Here is a 13262-nt window from a genome sequence, read left to right as displayed (position 1 = left end):
GCGTTCAGCCTTCCATCCATCCCTGCTCCACCCCGACTCGTTCCATCTTAAGATAAAGAATCTGGGGGCCCTTCGCTCTGGCGGGAAGTAGGAACCCCACAGCCCTAGCTGGGCACAAGGACTCTTCTCACCAACCACAAACTATGAGATATGCTCACCAAATTCTCAAGTTTACATTTTACACTAGAGGGAAATTTATTTTAGATCAATTTTTGCCTGTGAACCTAGAGAAGTTTGAAATGTAAATAGTTATAATATCCCTGAGGCAACTGATTCCTAATTTCACTGATCTAATAAAACTAAGAAATCCTTATGTAAATGTGGGGTGCACCTGTAAAATTTCCCCCAGCTTTACTGAGGTATAATTGACTAATACTATCTATATTTAAAGATTACAACCTGATGGTTTGATATATGTATGCTGTAGAAAGTGGATTAAGCATTCTCATCACAGTCACACACCAAGTGACAACTAACCTAATTAACCTGGAAATTCTAATAAGCCTAAGAGAGGGGATTGCAAAACTGTTTTGTATTGTAATGCTCAATGCATCTATTTACATATGTGGACAGCTTTATTGAGATATAATCCACACACAGTCATGCCCTACATAACACAGTTTGGGTCAACGACTGACCGCATGTACCACAGTGGTTCCATAAGATTAGTACCATAGTACTTATCCATAGTACATAAGCCTAAATTTCCTATTTTTTTTCCTATTATTCTGTTGGTGTCATATCTAACATTTTTTGCTAAATCCAAACTTAGGAATATTTTCCTGTGTTTTATATACTTTTGTTGTACTTTTATTCTCACCTTTAGGTCTTTGATCCCTTTTGGTAAATCAGTGTATGTTGTGGGTTTTAAGGGCACAATCTCTTCCTTTTGCCTATGCCTATCCAGTTGGCCCAGCACCAATTTATGAAAAGAATATTCTTTCCTCACTTTGGGGACCTTTGTCAAAGATCAGTTGACCATAAATGTGGGGGTTATTTCTCTAATCTCAATCTTCCACACATCTCTGTGGCCATCCTTGCATCAGTACCACATGACCTTGGTTACTTTTGCTTAGTATAAAGTTTTGAAATCCAGAAATGTTAGTCATACTACTTTTTCTTTCTTCAGATTGGTTGGACTATTCTGGTTCCCTTGCAATTACATGTAATTTATGAAACAGCTTGATTTCTATAAGGGGTACAGTTTGGGTTATGATCAGTATCGCACTGAATCTCTAGATCACTGTGTGCAGCAGTGCCATTTCAAAAGTGTTAAGTCCTGAAAACCATGAAAGTGGGATATTTTCCCACTTATTTATACATGTCTTAATTTGTTTTCACCATGCTTTGTAGTTTCCAGAGTACTTTGGGTTTAGTTTATTGTTGTTCTTCTCGTTCCCTTGTTAACTTGGTGTCTCTCTTGTTTAATACAGGTGTTTATCGCTGTAATCTCTTACTATGCCTTATGCCGCATACAAGTGTCCTTGTGTTTTCTCCCCTGGTGTGTTTGCGCGTCCCTAGAAACTCAATCTTGGATGGTCTGTCTCTTGCAATTCTCTGTTTAACCCACTATTTCTACACTGCAGCCATGTTGATATGCGGGAAGGCATTAGGGTGGGAAAATGTTCTCATGCTATGATTAAACCTGTAATGTTTTGATGGTACAGAATCCCTGGATGGTGAACTTCAGAATATGTTCTTAGCGTTTATTCCTCCCCTTTTGTCAGAGAGAAATCCCGAAGAGTCTAGGAGCTGTCTGACTGCTCTTTCCCAATCAGATAAGGTTTTGGAAAATTAATTTCCTTTGAAAGATGGCCTAAGTTACAGAGCACAGAATGCTTTCCGTGTACATCAGAAAGTTTCCCCCCATTTCCTGCATGAAGCATGAGACAATTTTTTCCAGCCTCCACAAGAACCTCCTTGGGCTCCTGATGGAAAAACACAGATTTTGGGATTTCACTAAGACTGGAATCCCTAAAGCTTTTAACTCTCAAGCTAGTCCAATCTGTGTCTCCAGGAAATTCATCGTTAACAGTTTCTGTGTTCCTAGATGTTGCTGGCTCCAGATGTTTCTCCCCCAGGTAAGTGGTAATTCTCCATACTCGCCGGGAGCGTTGGTTTGCCATGTAATTTCAAATCTCTCTTGGATCTAAGAAGAGGAGTTGCTTTTCAGGTGGTTCAGTTTTTTTCTTGCTGTGAAGGTGACATGATCACTCAGAGCTCTTTACACATCAGAACACAAACCACCATTCACTCCTGTTGCTGTATTTTCCCTTGTGAGACTATGCCATTTTCACTCATTAATTCTCCTGCTAGAGCCAGGTGGGTGGTCTCAAAGTTTTTCTTTTGTAACAAATGCATCTAAAAACATTGTATATTGGAATCTCTATATTCAGGTTTATTTTCCTCACCTTATAAGAACTCCCTAACCTGAATACCATTTTCTCACCCAGAAGACACTTTCCATTGGTTATCTTGATTTATCATTGCCCTTTTGGGGGCAGGATTAATATCCTACCTAAAATGGGATTGGATGTCAAGACTGTGTCATCATATGCATCAAGTTAATTGAAATATGTTTATGACTCAAAGGTACTTTCTAAGGAGAGCAGGGCAAGGGTAAGTGTGTTGGGGTGGCTTGTGCAAGGGAGAATGGCTTGAACCTTTAAGGTGTCTAGGAGTAGAGGCTGCAAGTTTTCAAGATTTGACCTTTCTACCCATTGGCATAAGAAGAAAATGGGCATGTGTCACCCTTCCTGACTTATTTACCCATTGTGGGCCAGACAGGTTGAGCAGGTATCTAAAGCCAGCGAAGACAGTGAGGTCAGTGTCTTTATTAAAGTTCACTCCTGAGGCTTATTGACTGAATGATGACACGTCTCATTAAATGAATTTGAATTTCAGTATTAATCGAAAAGTCATGTGAAAAGGACAAGCCATTATAAGTAGGATCACAAAGCCTCCAAAAATCTTTGACTCCAGTCATCCCAGGGTGTTGGAGAGATCCAGGAAAGTGGGTCAGTGTGGTTCAAGAACTATGTTCAAATATTCTAGTAATCTTATTGTTTACTCTAATTTGCTGCCTCATTTGTTGTGTTCTTGGTGGCACCCTGTCAGAGCAGCCTGCCCACATGCAGCGAGCAGCCCTTTTAGGGAACAGAGCTCTCCCTGGCTGGTTAATAAATAGTCCAAACCCAAGTAGTCAGCAGCCACTATGGCTGCCAGGGGGTTTTCCTTCAGGGGAAACACCTCAAACACTAGCTGTCTGCTATATGTGTTTTAAGTGTTCTGGACATTTCTTTGTTGGTAGTAATGATGATGCTGAATGACATCATGTGTGCCCAGGTCACTACCAGTGACTCCCATGACGATGAACATATGAGTGAGAATGATAGGAAAACAGCACATTGGTGTCGGACCCATGGTTTGAGAGAGAGCACCCACGATTAAATATTGACTCACAGGGCACAGACTACAGATGATGTTAGGAGGAAGACCCGGAGTGGGATATGAGAGTGGTGGCCATGGGGCACAATTACAAGAAACCAAAGACCTGTAGGACTGACCATTCTGACAGAAGAGCCTAGTATAGAAAGGCTCTACTTACAACGTGCCCGTAATCCTGATGATCAAAACCAATTAATAAGCCCCACAGTCTGGGGATTGAATGTAACTCCAACAGCAGGAACATCTATTTAGAAGAAAGCAAGGTTTGTCTAAGTAAGCCTTAGCCATCCTAAGAGCGCTGCAGCCTGAGTCACGAGAGGTACAAGCCATTGAATGCCTTTCTCAAGAGCCCAATATTTGAGACATTAGCTGATAATAGCAATAATTTCTAGAGCATGTTGGTGAGTCCTTGATTTTGGCTTCAGGATCATGTATGACAGGAGGAGTAATTTGTCTATAAAAGGGTCTACTGTGGTCTGAGTGTAGCAAGCAGCCCAGCAGAGGGGGTGAGCAGCCTGACAAAGTCTATCCCATCAGCTGTAGGGACCCCTCCTCCACCTGGACTTAATGTGCATGGATTATATTACCTGTGACACATGTTTTCCACATCAGTGAAACTGACTGCTGTGTTGGACAGTCACTAAGTTCAGGGTAGAGGAGGGAAGTCTCTGGAAGTCCTCCTAGACCGTTAGGTTAGAGGCCTCTTAATGGTTTCATATCACAGGGTCTCATGGACCAAGTTTAACACCATCAAGTCTGAGGAGTCAGTATGTGTCTCAGAAATTCGAGTGAATTTATCACCCTGAGCAATGAAATGAGCCCCTGCAGACTGAGGTTTAATATGTGCAGAGTAAGGAGTGACTCTGATTTGTACTTGGATATTGTTATGCAAGGTATCCCAGAGTTCTTCATGGCAAAGGGGGCAACCTTGGATAAGGAGGTGGTGCTATTGGTGGGATGAGACAGCTAGATCATTAGCAAAGGCCACAAATCTTTTATAAAAATATGCAGATTAGTTTGATTCTTGCCCAGGGAATTCTCTGTTGCTGGCATGATTACCTGGAGTTTGACTAATCAAAATGATCTAATCCATGATCAGGGCTGGCCTGTTTCATCTGGGGAAAGAACACAGCAACTCTGCAGTAGACCCCATCAGGTGTGGTGGTGCACACTGTGCATAAAGTGTATAAACTGCCTGGTCATTCATGTGCTCCCAAGTCACTCCTGAAATGGCCAATGTGTCTAATCAGAGAAGAGGGGAACACACTTCCTCCTGTATGGGTGATATGCCAGAAGCGCCATTTTTGTCTCTATGCTGTAAGTACCCATCTCTTCAATGAGGAACCCTCTGGTTAACAAGCCCAAGGGGTCCTGCATTTATGACTGAAGGCAAAATGGGAAGCTGGCTGTGGAGGAACATCAACTCAGGCCCTGGGAGGGCCTGTATTTACAAAAGGCTCTGTCGTTACCTTCTTGGCATCTCTAACTGTGTGGCAGTGGATGAGGAGAATGGTTTCTGGTAGAAGGATGCCTTGGGCAATTCATGTCCACCGTGGAAGGTTTGGAGACTCTTAGATGCATAATAGGAGGCTGGCAAAGCCTTTTTCAGAAAGGGGTATGTGGAAGGAGATGCTAATAAATTGACTTATTTTGATAAATTCTACAGCCATTTATTTCTCTGCTCAAGGTCACTCAGTTTAAGTATTGTTGAATAAGCAAGGAAGCAGATCTGACAAATATGGAATGTTCCTGGTTGCTGTGGCTGACAGAATGTGCCCATAACAAGGGTTCTACCACTGCTCCTGTGACCATCTCAGCTCATAGGCCCCTGGCATTGTCTCGTGGAAATTTTCCACAGTGGGATCTGCATGGATTTCTGAAGATGTTTCCAATACTCAGGAATGCGTAGGCTTCAGCTGTGAAATGAAGAGCAGGAAATGCTCTATGGATAATAATGGAAAGACAATGCTGATGACATGAATGAGGATGTCCCCAGACAGATCCTACGTAGGAGACACATCTTGTTTCATTACTACAGTATTTCTACAGATCTGTCCACAGAACCTGATTTAAACTCAAGATTCTGGGAGCCCTCTCACTTCACTCCTGTTATGAGTATGAGCTGAGGGCAGGTGCAACCCTCGGGAGTGTTTTCTCAATTAAGACAGTGTTGCAAGAATGCCTGTTGAAGAATGAATTCTTCTTTTTAATACTTCAATTCTTCCTAATAGGGGTCCTGCAGTACTAGAAAGAAGTGTTGAATGCATAAAAATCAAGGATCAGTAGAGTTCACGCCAGGGTTTGCCAGTTCAGATCTTGGGCATGGACCTACACACGGCTCATCAAGCCACGCTGAGGCAGCGTCCCACATAGAAGAACTAGAAGGATGTAGAGCTAGGATATACAACTATGTTCTGGGGCTTCAGGGAGAAAATAAAACAGAGGAAAATTGGCAACAGATGCTAGCTCAAGGCCAATCTTCCTCACCCAAAAGCATACCTTAAAAAAAAAGACATCCACAATCCAATGTTGCACTTTAAGAAAGAGGCTTGCTAAACACAGTATATTTACAAATTTATAACAACTCTTTCATGTTGAAAGTTTTCTAGAACATTATACACAAGTTAATTTACATCAAGCTTTTTCATATTTCTTACATTTATATATATTTTTTGGTGAGAGTTTCACATAGAAAGATGTAGGCCAATTGAAGTCTTTCCCATACTGTTTACATTCAAGAAGTTTTTATCAAGTAACTCCTTTTATCCCTTCAGAAAGAACTCAGATGACAAGGGTCCCACATTCATTACATATATATGTTTTTTTCTCTATTGTGCGTTGTTGCATATCTTCAAATTTTCCATGAGAAATAAAAGCTTTCCTTCTTTCCTGACAGTCATAGGGTTTCTCTCCAGTGTGAGTTCTTTCATATCTTCAAAGAGAACTGGGAAAATTAAACACTTTACTACATTTTTCGCATTCATACAGTTTCTTTCCAGTATGATTTCTTTTATGAATTTGGAAACCTTGATGAGAACTGAAGGCTTTTCCATATTCTTAACATGCATAGGGCTTCTCTCTAGAGTGACTTCTTTCATGTCTTTGAAGGAATCTGGGATAAATGAATCCTTTCTCACATTCGTTACATTTATAGGGTTTCTCTCCAGTGTGAAGCATCATATGTGATCGAAGGCTGGAGCGAGCAGTAAAGGCTTTCCCACATTCCTTACATTCATAGGGTTTCTCTCCAGTATGAATTCTTTCATGTTCTCGAAGATAGCTAGAAGAAGTAAATGCTTTACTGCATTTTTGACATTCATAGGGTTTCTCTCCAGTATGAGTTCTTTCATGTTTTCGAAGAGAACTGGTACAACTGAAGGCTTTACTGCATTCTTTACATTCATAGGGTTTCTCTCCAGTGTGACTCCTTTCATGTCTTTGAAGTGAACTGGGAGTAATGAATGCTTTCTCACACTCCTTACATTTATAAGGTCCATCTCCAGTGTGAAAGATCATGTGTGATCGAAGGTTTGAGGGAGCTATAAAGGTTTTCCCACATTCCTTACACTCATAGGGTTTCTCTCCAGTGTGAGTTCTTTCATGTATTTGAAGAGAACTAGGACAAGTGAATGTTTTATTGCAGTCTTTACATTCATAGGATTTCTCTCTTGTGTGACTTTTTTCATGTATTTGGAAAAGTTTAAGAGAAATAATAGCCTTACCGCATTCCTTACATACATAGGGTGTCCCTCCTGTGTGAGTTCTTTTGTGTTTTTTCAAGTTAGTGTACAAACTGAAGGCTTTCCCACATTCTTTACATTCATAGGGTTTCTCTCCAGTGTGACTCCTTTCATGTATTTGAAATAAACTGGGATAAATGAACACTTTCTCACACTCCTTACATTTATAAGGTCCATCTCCAGTGTGAGTGATCATGTGTACTCGAAGGTTTGTGAGAGCAATAAAGGCTTTCCCACATTCCTTACATTTATAGGGTCTCTCTCCAGTATGAGTTCTTTCATGCATTCGAAGTGTACTGGGATGAGTGAATGCTTTACTACAATGTTTACATTCATAGGGTTTCTCTCCAGTGTGTCTCCTTTCATGTATTTGAATTGCACTGGACGAAATGAATGCCTTCTCACATGCCTTACATTTATAAGGTCCATCTCCAGTGTGAAAGATCATGTGTGATCGAAGGCTTGAGGGAGCTGTAAAGGCTTTTCCACATTCCTTACATTCATAGGGTTTCTCTCCTGTATGAATTCTTTCATGGACTCGAAGAGAACTGGAAGAAGTGAATGCTTTACTGCATTTTTGACATTTATATGGTTTCTCTCCACTATAGGTACTTTCATATATTTGAAGAGAACTGGGAAAAGGGAGGGCTTTCTCACATTCCTTACGTACATATGGCTTCTCTGCATATTTTTGATAATCATATGGTTTGTGTTCAGTGTGACATCTAACTTGCCTTTCAATGGATGAACGATGCATGACTTTTCCACATGCACTGCATTCACATGGTTCTGCTCCTGTAGTTTTCTTGTTCACATTGAGATTTGGAATAAGGCTGAAATTTTCTCCACATTGACTACCCTCTTCACTTTGAGAGAATCTCTTTACCATAGGACTTCTGTAAAAAGTGAGATGCACATTATTAATGATTTCTTTATTAATAATTTTATTTATGTTATATTTATTATAATTTATAGGAAAAGTTTAGGTTTTCTGCCTGTCTGAATTCTTGGAAATTGAATATACTAAACGCTCTGGGAGAGGACTTCCCCCTTCCTGTTATCCAAACAGTGATATTCATATAGAGGGTTTATTAATCCTGTTTCCAAGTGAACCATTTTGTAAAAGCTGACATCTACCTCATTTTTCAGAAAGTGAAAATTTTCTAAGAAAAGGTAAATTTGAATTAAGTATTCTTTGTTTTGTTTGCTTTTTTAAAATTTCATAATATAACAAGATGCTCATGTGAGACTGCTTTCTATTGTGAATGTGACTCACCTTTTCTTTCTACCCTGGTTTTTGGACTGATCCTCAATATCATGATCTGCCCATGTTTTCCCTGAAATGAAGACACAGAAATTTGATTTAAAAGTATTAGAAATTATAGAAAAATTTTTAGATTCTAAGACCGTGATAAGCTATGACAATTTCTAGTTTATTTACCAACATCTCCCCTTTCCATATTCTCCATCTTGGAACAATGCTGATGGGGAGGAAACATTTGTTCTCTCAGTGATGACATGAAGGAATGTCCTCATTCTTACCTACTGAGGCCAGGATCCTGAAGGTTTCCCACATCACATCTCTGTAGAGTTTCTTCTGTGAAGGATCCAGTAAAGCCCACTCCTCTGGGGTGAAGCTCACAGCAATGTCCTCAATGGCCAGTGAGTCCTAAAACATCACAAATTTTTGTATAGCAGGATGCGTAAGACTGACAGCACTGATTGGGATCTATACTCCATTGTAGGAAGATTACTTATAATTCTGTCATCTCGAAATACTTATTACTCTGATGTGATCATCAAGAACTCACTGTTTTTATGTAGACATTTCCTCATCAATTTAACAGCATCATGAGCACATGAAAATTATTTATACATTTTTACTGTGATCACATTTCATCATATTTCTCTGTAATGGCATGATCCAGAGCATGTTGGGCAATGACAGAAATGCTATACAGTGAAATAAATATCATTATCAGACAAAAAGAATAAACACATCCATTAAGCCTAGGCGAAACCTCTATTACAGAAGGTTTATAATACACATAATGGGAATACCTGAAGGAAAAGAAAGACAGAGAGAAATAAGTGAAGAAATAATCAACAAAATATTTTAAAATTAACGAGAGCTGGCAAACTGTACATCCAGGAATCTTAGAGAACGCTAAACATGATAAACTACAAAAGCGTACACCCAAGGATATAATATTCAAACTAGAGAAAAATCAGAGAACACATGTAAAAATGCCAGAGAAAAAACACACTTTAGGTATAAAGAAACAAAGATGTGAATGAAATTGGATTTATTTTCAAAAATCAGGCAAGCACGAACAGAGTTGAGTGAAATATTTAAAGTGTTGAAAATAAAAAACCACTCTCCTGGAATTCTCTGTAGAGCAAACTTATCTTCCAAAAATAATAGAGAAAGAAGGACTTTTGGAGACAAAATGGAGGAAATTTGTTATGAGTACATGTACTTTGAATGAAATTATCAAAAATTTATCAGAAAGAATGTAAATGATAAAGGTAGAGGATCAGCACAGAAAAAATGAAGGTAAAATATATTTTATATTTCCTATAATTAATATAACAGATGACACTTTGTTTAAAATAATATTAGCAACAATTTATTTGGTAATGAAAACCTCATCGCCAAGTGAAATAAATGACAGCAATGTGACAAGACACAGGGAGGGGAAATTGGGAACAGTGTGTTGAGTTATTTGCACACAGAGAAGTGGTACAGTTCTGTTTGCAGAGGAGGTGGGGTAGTTGTAAATGTGTACTGAAAACTGAAGGGCAACCACTAAAAGAGTGTTTTTAAAATCATGTAATTGGTATGCTAAGAGAGAAGAAAAAATAAGATAAAATGTTCAATTTCAGCCAGAGAAGATGGAAAAACTGTTTAAGACAAAAAAGAAATAACAAGCACAAGACATAAAATACAGTAAAAGAAGTGGTATATATTAATCCAGCTTATCAATAATCACTTTAATCATAAATGGTCTCGTTACAATTGAAAGATATAGCAATATCACATTTTAAAAAAAACAAACTGAGTTATATATTGTCTGTAAGAATCCCACATTCAATATAAAGATACAGATAGATGAAGGGTAAAGGGATGGAGAAAAATATACCATGTTGACACTAATCAAAAGAAAGCTGCCATAGGTATATGAATTGTAGACAATGCAAATTCCAAACCAAGGAAAATTCAGAGATAAAGATCTGGATAAAGGGGTCTATTCTCCCAGAAGGCACAGCAATCCCTCATGTGTGCCTCCATAACAACAGAGGGGCAAAATGCATGAGGCAAGAAATGATAGAATGCAAGGAGAAATAGATGAATCCAGTACAACAGTAGAAGTCAACACCCTCTTATCATGAATTATAAATTCCAGTAGGTGAAAACTGAGGAAGGACAGAGGTGAACTGAACAGCATTGTGAAACAACTGGATTTCATTGTAATCTATGGAATATTTCATACAAGAACAGCAGATATATACATTCTTCTCAAGTTCTCAAGATTATACATTCTTCTCAAGTTCACCTGGAAGATTCACCAAGACAAACCACATTCTAGGACATAGAGCACACTTTAACAAATTTGAAAGAACAGAAATCATAAAAAGATACTCTCACACCACCCAGGCATTGATCTAGAGTCAATAACAGCAAGATAGCTGGAAAACCCCCAAATACGTGAAGATTTAACAAGACACTACTAAATAATACATAGAATCAAAGAAGTCTCAAGTGAAATGAAAAAAATAGTTTGAACCAAATGAAATGAAAACACAACACACCAAAGGTTCTTGGATGCACTAAAGCAGGGCCCAGAGGGAAATTATGCAACTGAACAAATACAATGGAAAACCAAACGTCTGTAATCAATAATGTAAGCATCTACCCTAGGAAATAATAAAAAGAGAGCAGATTAAACCCAAAGTAAGCACAATAATAGAAATAATATAACTTAGAAATCAACGTCACTGTGGGAAGTCAATAGTAAAAATTAAAACAAAAAGTGCTGGTTGTTTGACAAGACTAAGATAAACACCTGGTTAAGATAACAAAGAAAAGGGGGAAAACAGAAATTACTAATATCAGAAAGGAAAGGAGAGGGAAATGAAAATTAAAAAGGATTTGATAAAATCCAACATCCATTTATGATTAAAAAAAAAACTAGTAATAGAGGGGAACTTGTACTTCTTGAGAAGGAACAGCTCTATGAATCCTGTACTTAAGTTCATAACTTTTGTTTCATATGGCATGAATGTCTCTGTGAAACATCTCCAAGAATTCACAGCAATAGAATTAACTCCTGGAATTAATGAGATTATAGGAAAGTTGAGGGATATGTGAGTCAACGCTTTCCCTATAGACCCACACAAATATAGTCAAATGATCTTTGACAAAGAAGGAAAGGCAATTCGAATGAAAAATAAAGTCTTTTAAACAAATAGGAGTGGAAATATTGGATATCCACATGCAAACGCACACACACAAATGTAGTCACAGGTCTTACATATTTCAAAAATTAAGTCAAAACACATCACAAATCTAAAATGTAAAGTGCCAAGGAAATAAACTCCTAGAAGATAACATAAGAAAATCTAGATGACATTGGGTTTGGGGATGAATTTTTAGATACAAAACCAAAAAGCAAAGTCCACAAAAGAAAAAACCAAAAATGTTACTTCATTAAAATGAAATAACTCCTGCTCTGCGAAAGAGTGTTAAGAGAATAAAAACATAATTCTCCGAGTAAGAGAAAAATCTTTGTAAAACACTTACTGGTTAAATGACTGGTTCAGAAATATCAAAAGAACTCAACAGTCAGAAGACAAACCAACCAATTAAAAAATGAGCAAAAGATCTGAACAGATAGCTCACCAAAGAAGACATAGATGGGAAAAAAGCAAGATGAAAACATGTGCTATATCAAATGTCATTGGGAAATTGCAAATGAAACAACAATGAGGTATCATTAAACATTTATTTAATGGGTAAAACTCAAATCATTCAGTACACCAAACACTGGTGAAGATGCAAAGCTACAGGTAATCTTCAGTCATTGCTAGTGTAAATGGAATTTGGTACACCCACAATGAAAGACAGAAACTTTCTTTGAAAACAAAATACAGTGTCGCTGCATAGAGTAATATCCAGCAAGATGTCTCCTTGGTATTTTTCCTAATGAGTTGAAAACTTTATGTTCACTCAAAATCTACACATCAATCCTTATAGGTGCTTTATTCAAATTTGGCAATTGTTAGAGTTTTAACAAGATGTTCTTCAATAGTTGAATAGACAAATACAATCAGTGGAATATCCATACAATGAATACTGTTCAGTGATAAAAAGAAATGAGGTATCAAGCCATGAAAACATATGGAGGAATATTAAAAGTCTATTGCTAAGTAAAGAAGTCAATGGGACAAGGCTATGTAGTGTATGATTCCAAGTATATGACATTCCGGAAAAGACAAAAGCATGAGCCAGTAGAAAGATCTTTGGTTGTGAAGGATTTGGGGGTTGGGGAAGGGATGAATCACAGATGGAGCACAGAGGAGTTTTAGGGAAGTGAAACTACACTATGTGATACAGAAATGATGGCTCCATGTCATTATACATTTACCAGAACCCATACATTGTATAACACAGAGTCAATACTAATGTGCACTGTCCACTGTAATGCGTCAATATGGGTTTGCAAATTGTAAGATATGGACCACAGGTATACAAAATGTGAAAAATAGCACAAACTGTGTGGATGCAGAGAGAAGGGTTATGTGGAAACTGTAAATTCTGATCAATTTTTCTGTAAACCTAAAACTGCTCTAAAAAAAATGAAGCCTTTCAAAACAACAACAACAACAACATGAAGATGGACTCATTACAATTCACTCCTAATGACTGAAACAAGACATCTCTCATTCAACTGATTTCAACACATTTCAATAAGCCAGTGTGGTGCTCTACGAGCCTGAGACCCATAAGGGAGGGGAAACTTCCATGAAATGCCTTGTTGGAGAGCACAGCACTGTATCCTCTGAGAAGTGCCA

At 38.1% G+C, this 13262-nt stretch overlaps 1 protein-coding gene across 3 annotated transcripts in view; it reads right to left on the bottom strand.

Moving 5' to 3' along the window:
• Positions 1–5976: 5976 nt before the first annotated feature.
• Positions 5977–13262, bottom strand: part of LOC103558048 (zinc finger protein 709-like) — a 29849-nt gene continuing 22563 nt past the window's right edge. For all 3 annotated transcript variants that reach the window (XM_070625430.1, XM_070625431.1, XM_070625432.1), the window contains 3 exons: positions 8730–8856; positions 8464–8524; positions 5977–8083 (listed from right to left, as the gene is read on the bottom strand). In XM_070625430.1, the coding sequence (XP_070481531.1) occupies positions 6505–8083; positions 8464–8524; positions 8730–8856 (1767 nt within the window). In that variant the 3' untranslated portion in view covers positions 5977–6504. The remainder of the gene's footprint in view (positions 8084–8463; positions 8525–8729; positions 8857–13262) is intronic.

The sequence above is a fragment of the Equus przewalskii genome, chromosome 6 (assembly GCF_037783145.1).
Source record: "Equus przewalskii isolate Varuska chromosome 6, EquPr2, whole genome shotgun sequence".
Classification (NCBI taxonomy): Eukaryota; Metazoa; Chordata; class Mammalia; order Perissodactyla; family Equidae; genus Equus; species Equus przewalskii.
The sequence above is the reverse complement of the archived record's forward strand: the minus strand, read 5'-3'. Positions and strand labels throughout refer to the sequence as shown.